Source organism: Empidonax traillii, unplaced genomic scaffold (genome assembly GCF_003031625.1).
Source record: "Empidonax traillii isolate 1590-97213 ecotype Southwest subspecies unplaced genomic scaffold, ASM303162v1 scaffold584:size400879, whole genome shotgun sequence".
Lineage (NCBI taxonomy): Eukaryota > Metazoa > Chordata > Aves > Passeriformes > Tyrannidae > Empidonax > Empidonax traillii.
This window is the reverse complement of record NW_020955777.1, coordinates 83,092-98,694: the sequence shown is the minus strand read 5'-3', so window position 1 is coordinate 98,694 and position 15,603 is coordinate 83,092. Positions and strand designations below refer to the sequence as shown.

At 49.0% G+C, this 15,603-nt stretch overlaps 1 protein-coding gene across 6 annotated transcripts in view; it reads left to right on the top strand.

Annotated features, from left to right (window-relative positions):
- The window catches only part of SPTBN1 (spectrin beta, non-erythrocytic 1), a 110,993-nt gene extending 96,065 nt beyond the window's left edge, over window positions 1–14,928 (top strand). For all 6 annotated transcript variants that reach the window (XM_027898219.1, XM_027898221.1, XM_027898223.1 and 3 more), the window contains 10 exons: window positions 451–695; window positions 1,454–1,592; window positions 2,460–2,544; window positions 3,299–3,495; window positions 4,215–4,324; window positions 4,904–4,967; window positions 10,144–10,382; window positions 11,583–11,756; window positions 13,024–13,066; window positions 13,459–14,928. In XM_027898219.1, the coding sequence (XP_027754020.1) occupies window positions 451–695; window positions 1,454–1,592; window positions 2,460–2,544; window positions 3,299–3,495; window positions 4,215–4,324; window positions 4,904–4,967; window positions 10,144–10,382; window positions 11,583–11,756; window positions 13,024–13,066; window positions 13,459–13,674 (1,512 nt within the window). In that variant the 3' untranslated portion in view covers window positions 13,675–14,928. The remainder of the gene's footprint in view (window positions 1–450; window positions 696–1,453; window positions 1,593–2,459; window positions 2,545–3,298; window positions 3,496–4,214; window positions 4,325–4,903; window positions 4,968–10,143; window positions 10,383–11,582; window positions 11,757–13,023; window positions 13,067–13,458) is intronic.
- Window positions 14,929–15,603: the final 675 nt, after the last annotated feature.

The following is a 15,603-nucleotide window of genomic DNA, read 5'->3' as shown; positions in this document are numbered from 1 at the left end:
TAATAATAGTAAGATCTTAAAATTTCCAATTTTTCCTTTCTTTGAAGTCATTATCTGCACTTTTCAAAAATCCCCTCTGTCAGCTGGAGTAGCGGTTTGGATACAGAGATCCTCAGTGCCATTGCCACTTGTGTGAGGGGAAGGAGATGTGATGATGAAATTGGCCCCCACTTGCCGTGACATTTAACAGTCACTTTGTTTTGGCACCACTTTTTCCAGCAGGTTTAGGCAGTGGCAAATCTTTGCTGTTTTGGGAGTCCCTTGACCCACCAGTCTCGTCTGAAATGTTCTCTGAGGGATTTATTGACTTACCAACGGAAGAGCCCCTTTAGTGCTGACAGAGCAAATGCATTTCCAGTGCCTAGGGAGCCTTGCAGTGGTGGGTGAGCCGCTGAGTGTCCCGGTGCGTGTGACTCGGGAGCCCTGAGGGATGTGTCTCTCCCGCCCCAGGTGAGGCAGCTGCAGGAGGATGCCGCGCGTCTGCAGGCCGCCTACGCCGGGGACAAGGCCGATGACATCCAGAAGAGGGAGAACGAGGTGCTGGAGGCCTGGAAGGCGCTGCTGGACGCCTGCGAGGGCCGCAGGGTGCGGCTGGTGGACACGGGAGACAAGTTCCGCTTCTTCAGCATGGTCCGGGACCTCATGCTCTGGATGGAGGACGTCATCAGGCAGATAGAGGCCCAGGAGAAGCCGAGGTAACGTCAGGCATCTTCTCCATGGCGAGATAAGGCTCAGGTCACTGAGGAACAGCTGTCACAGCTGCTGTCACAGCTGGGGGGGCAGCAGCTTGTTCTGGGTGGGGCTGGGGCTGCTGGAGTCGTTGCAGTGCAAAATGTGCCCAAAGAGATTCAGTCTCTGGTTATCCTCTGATTCAGGTTATCCAGTCTCTCATTCAGGGGGTTATCCAGTCCTTTATTCAGGAGGTTATCCAGTCTCTCATTCAGGGGGTTATCCAGTCCTTTATTCAGGAGGTTATCCAGTCTCTCATTCAGGAGGTTATCCAGTCTCTCATTCAGGAGGTTATCCAGTCTCTCATTCAGGGGGTTATCCAGTCCTTTATTCAGGAGGTTATCCAGTCTCTCATTCAGGAGGTTATCCAGTCTCTGATTCAGGAGGTTATCCAGTCTCTCATTCAGGAGGTTATCCAGTCTCTCATTCAGGAGGTTATCCAGTCTCTCATTCAGGTGGTTATCCAGTCTCTCATTCAGGTGGTTATCCAGTCCTTTATTCAGGAGGTTATCCAGTCTCTCATTCAGGTGGTTATCCAGTCTCTCATTCAGGTGGTTGCCCAGTCTCTGACTCGGATTAGAACGGTGCTGCTCCTGAGGAAAGGCTTCCCGATCTGCAGAGACAATCCAGGAATCAATCCTGTGGTCGTTCAGTTTGAAAATGTAACTTGTTTGCAGATGTAGCAGCCGTTGACTCCAGCATGTGTGGTTTTGGTGCTTTGTAGGGATGTGTCGTCTGTGGAGCTGCTGATGAACAATCACCAGGGTATCAAGGCGGAGATCGATGCACGGAACGACAGCTTCACCACCTGCATCGAGCTGGGCAAGTCTCTGCTGGCCAGGAAACACTACGCCTCCGAGGAGGTACTGTGCTCCTGGGGCCTGGGCTGGTCCAGGGGGACAAACTGGCCCTGTGTCATCTGCACAGGCGTGATCTGCGTGTTCACAGGGACTTGTGTCACCTCAGGGTGGGGAATCAGGGTACAGTCTCACCCTGTGAGCTCATGTTGGGGAGCAGAGGTGGCACTGAGGTTTTAAGGGTCATTTTCAGCCCAGGGAATGCAGAATTCCTCTCTACATTCTGTTCTGCTGAGAGGGGGCTCTGGGAGGGAAAGGTGACTTCCTTAGGCACGGGCAGCTGGGAGACAACCTGGACTGTGTCCAGGGGAACTGGAACGCTGGGGAGAGGCCTGCGAGGGGGAGGAGCAGGAAAAAGTTTGTCTTGCAGGGAGTAAATCTGGGGAATATTAAGAGAAAACCATATCCAAGTGCTTAAGGCCTTGATTTGTTTTCTGATGTGTCCAGGCAGAGAACAGAGGCTTAACCTGTGTATCTCCTGCCTCCCTTTGGGACTGAACATTGGGAGCCACTGCCCACTTGGGGAGGGAGGGGTTGTGGAACAGCCCTGAGCAGCAGTTCTGCACTGTTTGCTGTAAAAAAGGGCAGAAGATACAGTCCAGAACTGCTCTGTTTACATCTGGTTTTCAATTGCACCCTTTTAATCAAATGCTCTTGGTGCTGTAGTTTTTAACAGACAGTGAGTGCTTATGCAAATGTGATATTTTAATGCAAATGTCATATTTATTTATACTTGGAAGAGAAAACCAGCTGTTGTTTCCCTGCTGAAGTCACTTCCTGACAAACTCCCAGAGTGTCTGTCAGTGCAGTGTGTGGGGGTGAGCAGGTTTTTGGTGCTTGTGTAACAGCCCTGCCCTCTCCTCTGCCCCCCAGATCAAGGAGAAGCTGCTGCAGCTGACGGAAAAGAGAAAAGAAATGATTGACAAATGGGAAGACAGATGGGAGTGGCTGAGACTGAGTAAGGACACCCTCGGATTTCTTCTGGCCTGGGCCATATCTAATTCTCTTCACTGTGTCTTTCTGAGCATGGAAAAAAACCCCTGCAGCTCCTTCCTTTTGTGTTACAGTGCTTGGAATGTGTTTGTGCTGGAGTAGCTCTAAGGCTCCCACTTGTTGATAGGTAAATGATGGAGAATTGGAAGCCAAGGAACTGCCCCGGAGGTCTTGCCCTGTGGATCAAACCTGGGGCTCGGGGCAGTAGCTTTAGCTGTTTGCAGTGTCACATTCCAACTGCATTTCCACAGAGGATGCCCTATGGAAAAATAGGGAGCAGTAAAGCCCTGCCACCTCCTGCACGTGCTGTGCCTGCACCTCCCGAGGGTGGAATGTGGATGGGCAGTTCACCGACAAAGCTGTACTTGTAAACACCACAATCCTGCGAGTTTTACACCAGGGACAGCCCAGCGCTGACACCCTTAACAAGGGCAGTGCAAACCTGCAGCTGTTAGCCCTGTGGAGAGGCACCCCAGGTACAGAAATGCTGTTTGCTGGAGGCAGCTGCAGCTGCTGTCCAGCTGTTCCCTAGACAGGGCAGTCTGAGGGAGAAAACCAGCAGAGAACAGGATTTCTATGCTAAAATTGGTATGATAGAGCAGGTTAGAACAAAAACCCCCCGCTCAACCTGTGTTTGGGTAAATCCAGAAGGTACCTGATGACTTCACGCTGCTCCTTGTGGCGTGAACGGTGCTGATTCCTGTCCCCTCTGTGCTCAGTTCTGGAGGTGCACCAGTTCTCCAGAGATGCCAGCGTGGCCGAGGCCTGGCTGCTGGGACAGGAGCCCTACCTGTCCAGCCGGGAGATCGGGCAGAGCGTGGATGAAGTGGAGAAGTTAATCAAGCGGCACGAGGCCTTTGAAAAGTCCGCGGCCACCTGGGACGAGAGGTTTGCAGCGCTGGAAAGGCTGACCACGGTGGGTGCCTGAGCCTCTGCTGGCCTCTCCTCTGGGCTGGGGGTGGGGAGGAGCTCCCAGCGTCACCAAACTCATCTGCACTCGTGGATGCCCTAGAAAGGCACAATAAGGGATAAAACCCCAAAGCCCATTGTGAGCCCAGCTGCAGTGTCGGTGATTAATGATCGGGGAGCGTGTTGCCATCTTTGGAGGACGGATTGGCTTTAGACACTAAAACTGAAGTGGCTTGGTTCTTCACACACACAGCTGCAGACAAAAGGAGCTGGAGTTTCTCAGCATCTCCACCAGTCAGGCTGGTCTGTGGAGATGGTTCATGTCAGGCAATTCAGACGTGGAACATTTTATTTCTGTGTATGGCAAGCAGACAAGAGGATGTCACTTTTTGGTATTTTAACGACTTGGTTGTTTTCTTGTTTGTCTCGGTTTTGTTCTAATAGAATGAATCAGAAAACAACCGTGGCCAGTGGTTACAAATAACCTGCTGCCCAGGCCCCACTCAGTGTCAGAGGGTCTGATGCTCTGTGCCCTCACTGGCAAACTCAGTGCCACAAACTTGGCATGACCAATGCCTGCCAAGACTGCTGCCTTCCAGTTGTACTCCAATTCACTCTAATTTCAGTTATGTTTCAGGAAAAGGTACAGAGGTGGTTTGAGTTTCTAGAAATGCCCCTGAAAAACAGGCAGTGCTTCTAACTGCCCCAAATGGTTTCCTCCCCCAGCTGGAGCTGCTGGAAGTGCGTCGGCAGCAGGAGGAGGAGGAGCGGAAGAGGCAGCCGCCCACCCCGGAGCCCGGCCCCAAGGCAGAGGATGCAGACTCCCAGCAGCAATGGTGAGCAGCACTCTGCACTGCACACGGGCTCTGCCACGGGGCCCTCAGGCTGAGAGTGGGCTGTGGAAGGAGGGGAAGTTGTTGGATTTAGTAATGTGACCCCTCTTGGAAGCCTTGGTGGTTTCTGGGGGCAGGACCTTTCCCAGCCCCCTGAATTCTCTGCTGAATTGAATGCTCCCATCTTCCATCCTGACGCAGTGTTGGGATTGCTCAGGTGTCCCTGGCATGAAGGTAGGACTGCTGCTTTTCCAGCCCCTGGGTTATGAGTTGCAGTTCCTCTGAACAACCTCAGCTTTTCCCTTTGATGAGCATCACTTACAGATTTGAAGCCACATCCATGGCACATTAACATTTAGGAAATAACTTATGTGAGAGGAGGCTTATTTGAAAGGTAACTGTCAGTAGAGTCTGGCTTGATCTCACTTCACACTGGATTTATTCAGTTGGGCCTGAGGATTTTAGGAACTTGCCTAAAGTTCTTAAATTAATATTCAGTAGGAAAATCTCATTTTGGTGAACAAGACATGTGACTTCTGAGAACTTAATACCCTTTCTTTTCTTTTTTCCTCTCTCCACCAGGGATGGGACAAAAGGAGAGCAGGTTTCCCAGAACGGTTTGCCCTCAGACCAGGAGTCTCCACGGGTTAGTTACCGCTCCCAAACCTACCAAAACTACAAAAACTTTATTAGCAGACGGACAGCCAATGACCGCTCGTGGTCTGGACTGTGACACAGAGTCCTGTGCAGCAAAAGACACCTTTTTTTCAGTATGGGTTACTGGTACTGGTTTCATCTTTTGGCTTCAGATTTCCCTGCTGCTTTTCTCTTCCTTCCCATCAGTTGACTTTCATTTGATTAGCAGCCCCTTGGAGATATATTTGCTTCACTTTAATCTTTGTTTATTTGAATCTCCCCACTGACACTCAGTTGCTTTAAGGTGACACATTTATTTCATGTTATTTACTGTGAGTTTTTCATGTCGCTAATAGTGTTAAGATTTTCCAGCTAAATCGTCCTTTATATGAGTAATTGAGATTAATGAGATTACAGCCTAATGAAGAAGAGCACTAGACCCTGACAGGTATGACGCATCGAGCTGTACTAACAGGTCTCAGCACGGCATTATTCGATATTATTAAATCAGCTGCCTTAGCAAGAGAGTTATTGACAAGGCCAAAGATAATCCACACAAGTGAGCTGGGCAGGAAGGGCTGGGGGAGAGGGGGGAGTGTGACTCTGGACAAATAAAAGCCTTCAGGTTAGTTGTATAACATTCCATGCAGAATGGACTCATTGACTGCAGAGACGAATAAACGTGAAATAAAGCATTAAAACCCAGTATCTAGATTTATCTGGGGGTTTAGTCCTCATGAAGGGTTGTGATCTTGCTGGAGAGCTGTGCTGGGCCCTGTTTGGCCTCAGTCCTGTCCAGCTGGCACTGCAGCAGTTCAGTATCCAGGCACTGGAGAGACAGAGGGGTCAAAGAGAGCAGGGCGTGGCCCCCTTGGGAGAGGTTGTGATGCTGTAAGAACTAAATAAAATGTGTTGGTCCAACATCCAGCTCTTTCTTTTACCTAGATGCAGGCTGAATGCTCCGTGCCTTACTGCTTCCTTCTTGGCAGGGGGTGTCCCAGTGGGGTCAGGATGCATGCCAAGAACCTTGCTGTGCTCCAGGAAAATGCCAGGCTGTGTTTCCAGAGTTAATGCAGCCCAGGAGCTGGGCCTGGCTCCTCCCTCCTGCCCTTCCTGCAGAGCCTCCTTGCTTCACTTAGTGCTGCCAGTGGGAAGAGAAGTGGCACTTCTTGTGGCTACTGAACCTGGCTCTCCCAGCTCACATTCCAGGCAGGAAGGTCCATGGCAGGCTCAGATCCATGGATATCAGGGCTCTTGGCAGGCTCAGATCCATGGATATTGGGGCTCTTGGCAGGCTCAGATCCATGGATATCGGGGCTCTTGCCAGGCTCAGATCCATGGATATCGGGGCTCTTGCCAGGCTCAGATCCATGGATATCAGGGCTCTTGGCAGGCTCAGATCCATGGATATCAGGGCTCTTGGCAGGCTCAGATCCATGGATATCAGGGCTCTTGGCAGGCTCAGATCCATGGATATCAGGGCTCTTGGCAGGCTCAGATCCATGGATATCAGGGCTCTTGGCAGGCTCAGATCCATGGATATCAGGGCTCTTGCCAGGCTCAGATGAAATGCTTTCAGCACCAGTTTATCTTTCCAACAGCCCATCCCAGTGAGGCCTGAGTCTGCACACAGACTCTGCCAGTGCTCCAGGGAACTCAGCAGTTCCACCTTCCTCTCTCTGAACACGAAGCCTTTTGGGTCATCTTCAATATTCAGTAACAAAGTGAGCTGTTGTGCATTCTGATGCTTACACATTCTGTACAGTTGTGGCAGGGAATGTGAGGGACCCACGAGCAATTCCCAGAGCATCATCTTGCTGGTTACCACAGCCTTATACATCACCTGTTTGCTTCTTTTTAAATTTTATTTTATTTTATTTTATTGCCGTGATACATAATGCGTTTCCACGTTCCTCTTTGCCATCTTCGGTCTTTCGTGAGGATTTTTTAGCTCAGTTTGTTGTGTTGCAATAGCTCAGGTGTACCCAGCTGTGTCAGTGCTGATGTGAGGCACCAGATCTGCTGCTGTTGACGAGACTTTTGGCTCTGCCAAGTGGCTGAGCAGTGCAGCTGGATGGTTCTGGATGGGCTGAGCCTGTGACGTGAGAACGGCCATCGAGAGGATGTGCTTCAGTAACTGTACCTTTGTCTTTCCACTTCATGATGCCTGTTTTTTTTCTCTTGTCAGGATAACAGCATATAGCTTCTTAATGCCTTTAAAAGCTCCCTGTGACTGTGTGGGCACGCTCTCTGTGCCTGTAAGGGCTGCCAGCTCTCAGGGCAGGACAGCTGGAGCTTCAGACTCCACCATCCACGGAGCCTTCACGTGTACTCTGGCTGAGATGTAGTGTGTAGGAGTGATTTAGAGAGAGAGACTCTTCTGTTTGTATTAGTGCAGTTATATAAAAATTCCATTTTTATGATGAAGAAGAATTAATGATGTCACAGGTTAAGGTCATCATTTTAGGCACTAGAAGTGTAAGATTTCACCTGTTTGTTACAGCCTGTGGGACTGGCTTAATGCATTAGAGAGGTCCTTTTGCCAGAACAACCTGTCATCTGTTTGCATCTGGAACAGGCAAATCCATCTCTGTTTTTTAAGCTGTGCTGCAGAGCCTTGAGTTGATGAACTGAATACAATGTTGCTTCAAGCACTGTGAAAACCAAAGGGGTGTCTCCTGTCGTTGTCACCAGCTGTCCTGTTGCATGTCACAGTCCTGCTTTCAGTATCTCCAGAGCAGCCACTAAAGCACCTCCCACTAACCCTCAGTCCCCTGGAGAGCCCTGTCTCGTGTCCCTGAGCCCTGTTGTGCTGTAAGTGTTTGCTGTTGGTTTGTCCCACGGCGCTGTCTCCGCATGTCCCACGCATGTTCCCAGTGACGTTTGTTCGGCTCCTGTTCCCTCTCCGTGTTGGTGACACATCCTTGGCAGAGCTGTTCATGATTCCCCTTTATTTTGCTTGTTTTCTGTTAATTGTAGATAACACGTGACAAGGAAGTAAAACCTGAGAGAGCAGCAGGAAGGCCTTTCCTAGCCCTTCCACAGCCAGTAGGACTGGACGTAGGAGTCGCAGGTCTGATGGCGTGATGGAAGCTGGCAGTTGTCACTTAAAGCCGCAGGGCTGCAGATTGCAACTGAATTCCATGCTGTTTCCCAGAAAACACCTTAAGCAGCTGTGCTGTGGCTGCTGGTGTGAAGCTGGTGTGTTTTCCCTCAGACTAGTGGTTGCAGGTATCCCCAGGGCAGTCACATTGTCACATCTTGCTGGTATCGCCCCAGCAAACGCTGCGCTCTCGCTGTCAGGGCAGGGGACAGGTAGTTCTGGGGAGTTTATCTCATTGTGGAGATGAGTTCCTGTGATCTGTGTAATTCCTCAGAGGCCTCAGGTCCCTCAGACAGGGATGCAGCAGAGTTTGAGGGGCAGGAAGATGTGCCACGGGCACTCCTTGTTCCTGAGGGTGATCTGTTGGCCGTGGGTGACCCCTGGTTAATTGAGGTTCCAGGGGTGTCTCGCTGGTTGTTCATTCCAATACCCGTGTTCTGGCAGAGTTCAGATAATCTTCAGCCTCATCTATTGACCCTCTCCCCCGCTTCAATCCAACATTTTTGTTACGTGTTGAGATTTGGATACAAGTAGTGAGGTTTGGTGCTTTAGATCGATCCTAATTGTGAAGGAGCAGCAAAAGGCTCCAGGTGTGTATGCACAGGGCAAAGCAGAGCTGGCTTGCAGTGCAGTGTGAGCTGGGATCCTCTCCCTGTTCCAGGGGGTAGTGTTTGGGTTGCTGAAAGGCAGTTAACCAATCCTTCCCACATTCAGAGCAAGCTGACACTCAGATCTTCCCGGGGCCGTGCGTGAGGGACGGGGCGTGAGGGCCAATGACAGGTACTGGGCAGGTGTGAGGAGTTGTAGCCAACGGTGGCAAAATTGAGTTTGTTGCATAATAATTCGGCTGCTTTTGATTTGTCCAGGCCATGTGCAGAAGTGGGAATGTCTAATTATTGTGCCATTCACAAAAACCTGCTTGTCTGCATAAAAACAGTCCAGAATGTTTGTAATCTACTAGAGCATTAGCAGCACCGAGCTTTAGTAACTTGCTAATAATAATACTACACACTGGTTGTGTAACTCCTGAGCTGCTACCAACAGCTCTGTATGTCAAAGTAATGGTACAGGAAAAAAAAACACACTGGGACCAAGCTGCATTTCAAAAGCTTATGGCCATTAGGATTCCAATTTAAATGATTTTTGGATGAATGGCTCCTGAAGACGTCGACAGCTTGAGCAGTGAGAGCTGCTGGAGTCACGGCTGCTCTCTGGGTATCGCTCCCAGTGCGACAGGCAACGCGACCAACAAAGCAAGTGATGGGCAAGGCCTTGGTTCTGTCTTTGTTTGGGGGTAAATAGCTGTGTGATGCTGTGTGACTGTGGTGGTTTTCAGTTCCTTTAACCAAAATCCAACCCACCTAATAACGCCAGCCTGAACAGACCTCGATAATTGACTCGTGACCTCATTTCCCTTGTCTTTACGATCCAATATCCTAACTGGGATGGTGGAGATGAAATGCATGGTGTAATCTCTCTAATTTCTGCATGTTTTGATTTTGTTGTGTCACTAGGGGAACGGGGAAAGTGGGAAAGGAGCTTTTACAGAAACAAATGAATTGCACACATTTTTGTAAATGCTCCTGGGCGATTGTGACATCTTTCTCTGCTGACTCATAGTTAATACCTTTTATGGACTTTTAATACCCCAGTAATGCCATAAATGTATTTAAGGTGGCTGATGTGTATAACTTCTACTGTTCCTCTGGGTCTGCAGAAAGTGTGATTGTTACTGTTCAAACATTGGAGTACTTAGCAACAGAATCAAATGCTCTCATTTTAGGATAACAATATGTTAAAGAATACGAATTGACCAGCAGAGCAAAGCACAGTAAAATTCACACTGACGTTCAGTTGCTCTTATTTTCCCTTCTCTCCACCTATAAAATGGGTACTAATCCATTCCTACCTTCTAATTTCCTTGGCCTCCCGTGTCTCCATGGAGTGCGAGAGAGAACTTACTGGCCTGTGTCATTTTCCAGGCAAAGTTTATACACAGCCACGTTGTGCAGGGAGGCAGGTTAACTGCAGGATAGCCCCGTGCTGGGAGCTGCAGGCTGAACGTGCTCTCCACTCTTCCCAGGTGGCAGAAACCGCGGACACAAACGAGATGGTCAATGGAGCTGCGGAACAGAGGACGAGTTCCAAAGAGTCCAGTCCGGTTCCTTCCCCGACGTCAGACCGCAAAGCCAAGACCGCTGTTCAGGCCCAGACTGCTGCTACCCTTCCAGCCAAAACCCAGGAGATCCCTTCAGCTCAGATGGAGGGCTTCCTACACCGCAAGCACGAGTGGGAGACACACAGCAAGAAAGCCTCCAGCAGGTAACGTGCCAGTGCCGGCCGAGGGGGCTGACCCAGCTGGCACGCAGTTCACTCCAGCCCTGCTGCCACCGTCCCCTCACAGCTCCCAGAGGCCTGCCAGGCTCTCCCTCCTGCTGCTGCAGGGACTGTGGCTGCGGGGCTGAGCAGTGCATGTGGGCAAGTCTAAAGATACCTGGGAGGAAAGGCAGCGTTAGCCGTACTTGGCAGGTGCAAAAGTGAGGCACGGAGATAGCACGACTTCCCCGCTGCACAGGATGGGTTTGTGGCAGCAGTGGGATTTCATTCCACATCTCTCAAGTTGTATCTTACTACAAGAAAAGAAAACCACGTAGGTGTGAGACTAGAAATGTTCGTATTCTGCTGACATTTTGTGTTTGCACATTACCACTTCCCACCTCCTCTGTGATCTGTTGGGCATGAGCAGGAGATGATGGGTGTGCTGTAGTTGATTCCATTCCCAGGACCCAGACCTGCAGGTCTCAAACAGGCAGAGCTCTGGCATTTGTCTGTGCTGGAAAAGCAGAGTGGGATCCTTCGTGAGCCGAGAGAGCTCTTGGAACCCCATTTGTGACTTGGCTGACAAGGAAAATGTTCATGGCAAGAGCTGAGCTCCAGCAATGTCTGGGGGGGTTTGGTAGGAGCAGAAACCCCTGGCAGAGCTGAGATCACACATGAGTACAGTACTCCAGGATTTGTGTTCCACTGGGGTTGTTCACACCAGAGAGTGCCTCGGAGGCAGTGACAGCCACCAGTGCCACTCTCTGGGTGCTCTCATTTCCAGTAATCGTTAATTTTCACAGCTCTGTTATAGAATGAGACACATGACTTGTGTCAGTCAAGGATTTCACACACAGTCCATTCATCAGTTTGCAGCACAGTGAGAACAGAGCTTTGCCTTAAAAGGTCAGTTGGTTTCTCTCCCAAGAATGCAAAGTGCCCACTGTGCCCGAGTCGTCCCCCGGTGAGCTCAGGCTGATGTGCTGTCACAGGGAGATCTCAATGGCAGGGCTTTTGGCTCAGAGCTGTGCTTCCAGGAGAGAATTCCCTGTGTGTGGTTTGTGGGACAGCGTAGGCCATATCCACATCCTCACACTGAACCAATCTCCTTTATCTTCCAGAAATAACGGGGTTTGGTTTTCCCACTTCTGCCAGTACAAGCATTAGATTTATAACTGGCCTTGTTGTTTCCCCCGTCCCCAGGTCATGGCATAACGTGTACTGTGTCATAAACAACCAAGAGATGGGCTTCTACAAGGACTCCAAAGCTGCTGCCTCTGGCATCCCCTACCACAACGAGATCCCCGTGAGCCTGAAGGACGCGGTCTGCGAAGTGGCGGTCGACTACAAGAAGAAGAAGCATGTGTTCAAGCTCAGGTAAGCTGGGCAGCAGTTTGCCCTGAGGAAATGCTGTGGGGGATGTGTTTGCTGTGTGAACCCAGCCTAGGAGCTCTTCCCAGCACTGACACAGGGGCTGTTTCTCAAAGCACACCGTCCCAATAATCAGTGCACTTGATGTTTGGGACCAGCCCAGAGGAGGGTGCCTGAAGTCAGGAGCCTGAATTTCACAATGCCTCTCACAGCTCCTCAGCTGCTCCCTCTGAACTGACTGAGAAGAACGTTCATGGTTCTGCTCTGATTTCAAAATCAGGCCTCTTGTTTAATGTTTTCTGTATGAATTTAGGAAACTACTATCATGTTTTCAAGCCCAGAACACTTCACTCTGCACTATGTGAAGGACCTGTTGCTCAAAGGTTAAAAAAAAAGGCTTTTCCTTGTGAAACGGTGTATTTTACTAAACAACCATCAGTTAAATATATCTTCAAAACATTTTATCTTTACACAGCTACTAGGTAATCCTGTCAGAGGACCCTGACTATATGAACTGATCAGGTCATATATTCCAAGACAGGGGTGTTTTGGTTTGGTTTTTTGGGGGGAGAGTATAATTTTATATTGGTACAGGAATCCTCTAAAGATGTTAGAATCCATATCTGGGGAAAATTTGCTTTATAGAAAATATATAGGGAAATATATAGCAAATATTTAGGGAAATGTAGCTTTCTTGAAGACAGGCCTGCAGCTATGTGGTTCATCCTGGAGACTATTTTAAACCCCTCTGAATTGCTAATGGAAGGATGTGCTGTTCCAAGTGCAAAGTTAGGCACAAGAGCCAGCTGCCCTTTTTTCCCAGTGCCCCATCACGTGCGCCAGGCCCCTCAGGTACTTGCAGGTAGATCTTTTCTTTACTCACTCACAGTTATTTTACTGTTTAATACTCAATTTCATTTCGTAAAGAGATGTTAAAATGCTCGGGTTTTGTGGGGAAAGGTGGGGAAGGCTGCAACACAGCTCCTGCTGCCCCTGCCTCCTGCCTGTTCAGGTGCCTGGCCCGGTGTTATTCTGTTGTTTTTTAATTCATATTTATCTTCACATACTCTGTTAACTGTATGCCAGTTAAACCCTTTGAGTACAGTCAGCAGAGGAATGCAGCAGAAGGGAGGCCCTGGCCTCCCCCGTGAGGAGAGGCAGCCACTGGGTGCAGTGCCTGGAGCCAGCCGGGCAGTGTGGGAGCAGAGCGGCCGCAGGGCTCTGCTGGTGTCTATGACAGCCGGGAAAACTCTGCCTCTTGTTTCCTTTGCAGATTGACCGATGGCAACGAATACCTCTTCCAAGCCAAAGACGATGTAAGTTTGCTTTTCTCGTGGTTTGTCTGTGCTGTGAGGTGTGTGCTGTTGTGCCGAGGGAGCAAACAGCTGCCGAGAGCTCGGGGCCCTGTACGGGCTGTCCCCCGCAGGGCTGGACTCCGTGGGTCCCTCCCGGCTCAGTGTCCCGGGCTCTGTGATCTCGGTGTGCTTTGATTCCGTGGTCTGCAGGGGGTGTGGGTGATGTGCAGGTTCAGGGCTGCTCAGGTACAGCCCTGGCAGCCACCTCTGCAGGAGCACGGCCGGAGCAGAGCCGGGGCCTGACTCGGGGCCGGATTCCTCCCGTTTCCCACCCGTGTGCGTTCCCCCTGCGCAAGGCGGGTCAGAGCAGGCTGTGGGTTGTAACGGCTCTCTGCCTTTGGGGCTTCTTGAAGGAGGAGATGAACACGTGGATCCAGGCCATCACATCAGCCATCTCGTCGGACAAGATCGAGGTGTCCCCGACCACCCAGAGCACTCCAGCCTCCAGCCGTGCCCAGACCCTGCCCGCCAGCGTCACAATAACCAGCGAGTCCAGCCCTGGCAAGCGGGAGAAGGACAAGGAGAAAGACAAAGAGAAAAGATTCAGCCTTTTTGGTAAAAAGAAGTGAACTCCATCTCCACACACTGCACTTCTCTGACCGTTCCAGTGGAATTCCAGCATGCGAGCTCAGAACCAATACGTTACTCTCTGTGCCTCATGTTCCTCAATGTGATTGACATTTTTTTATTTATAGAGCGTTTTAAAACAAAAAAAAAGCCAACAAAAAAAAAAAAAAAAAAAAAAAAGAATCTAAAGTTACAAACGTATGAGGTGCATTGGGCAGCTTCTGTAGGAGAGGGAGGACCAGGTTTTGGGGGTTTGTTTTTGTTTTTGTTTTGTTTATTTTTTTTTTTTAAATGAAGTTAATGTAGATTAGATCTTAATATTTAAACTGTTCCTCAATTTTGTGAGGCTGTCTTGGAAAATAACCCACTCCTAGTGCTATTGGTGTGCAAGGCAGCGGTGCTTTCGAATCTACTGTGCACATGAGAAACCAATGTCCCGGCTCGGAGCGTTCCCTCAGCTGAGGGCGCTGCGCTGAGTCGTGCCTAGCGGAGCCTCCCCTCGCAGTTCTAACCCCTCCTGAAGGGCAGTGTGTTCCCTCTGCCGTAACAGAGTGCAGGGCTGTTGACTCACACACCACGCTGGTTATTAACGGGCCCCAGGCGTTCCTGCATCGAGTGCGACACGTAAGAATGTTGGTGTTCCAGACGGATGAACAGGCTGAGACAGTTTCAAATAAGCTGTAATTTCAAATTGGGTTTGTTTTGTTTTCGTTTTCGTTTCTTTTTTTTTTTTTTTTTTTTTGCCGAAATACATTATATTGTATGTTTCAGATAATTCTAGTACAAAGTATAATAAGACTAGATGTATAATAAACCCTTTAAAATCATCGATAAGTGTAAAAGTGGAACTGAAGCATTTACTGGAAAAGTAATGTTACTCAAATGGTTACTTGCTTGTCAGCTGCAGCACTGTGTGTTATAATTTTGCTACATTACCTTGCTCTTTGATACATAGTGTGCATTTCTGTCACTGTAACTATTGTAATGAAAAATTTTCATCTTACTGCACAATCAAAAATTACATTTAATAGGAATGAACTTTCAATGACTGGGCCTGTAGTCAAGAGTAGTACTGGAACTGGCTTTCAGTTGTATCGAACTGTACCTCTAGACTTTTACCCTATCTGTTAAATATATGCGATGTCATTAAATGCTTTTAAAACTAAATATGCTGGGTAAGTTTCTTATTTCATTTCTGACGATGTTAAATCATAATTTTGAAAGAGGATCAAAAATAAAGTTATTTTAAAATGTCATCTCTCTTGTGCACTGAAACTGATGTCTCCAAATGTAATTCCATTCTCTTGTGCTAAAGTTCATTCTGAAATAGCTGTTTTCTCTCTTCCCACTTTTCTTTCTCCTCGCTTCCCACCTGCCCTCCCTTTTACCCTGCTCCCCAAATTGAGTGCTATGAAATGAGTGAAAACAGTATTTGATACAATATTTGGACATAGATACCGTTTGTGAGAAGTAAATCCAGCAGAATGGCTGGGAGTAAAGCATCAGCAGAGGCTGGGGCGGTGCAGTTACCTGGACATTTACCCCATTGAGGTAAAAGCTCCAGGTAAGAGCTGCAGCCAAAGCACATCATTTGGAGTGAGTGCCGCTCTCCACCTTCTGCTCAAGTGCTCAAGTCCCTCCCTTACCTTGGAGGCTGCCTAGGGAAGCACCCAAGAGAAATAGCTCTGAGAAGCTCCAGTGTGTTCTAAAATCAGGGAAATGTAAGGAACGTGGTTTTTGCTGTATTGTAATTATTGAAATACGCTCAAATATAACTTCAGGTGGAAAGCAGACAAACTGCAAACAAAATTGTTTCCAAGTGACAGTTTCCTGAACATGTGACTGATATACAGTGTCTGAATTCTTTTCTTGGAGTGTACAGTGTTCTCTGGGTTCTTCTTGTTTTCCAAAGTTTTGGGTTGTTAAACAGC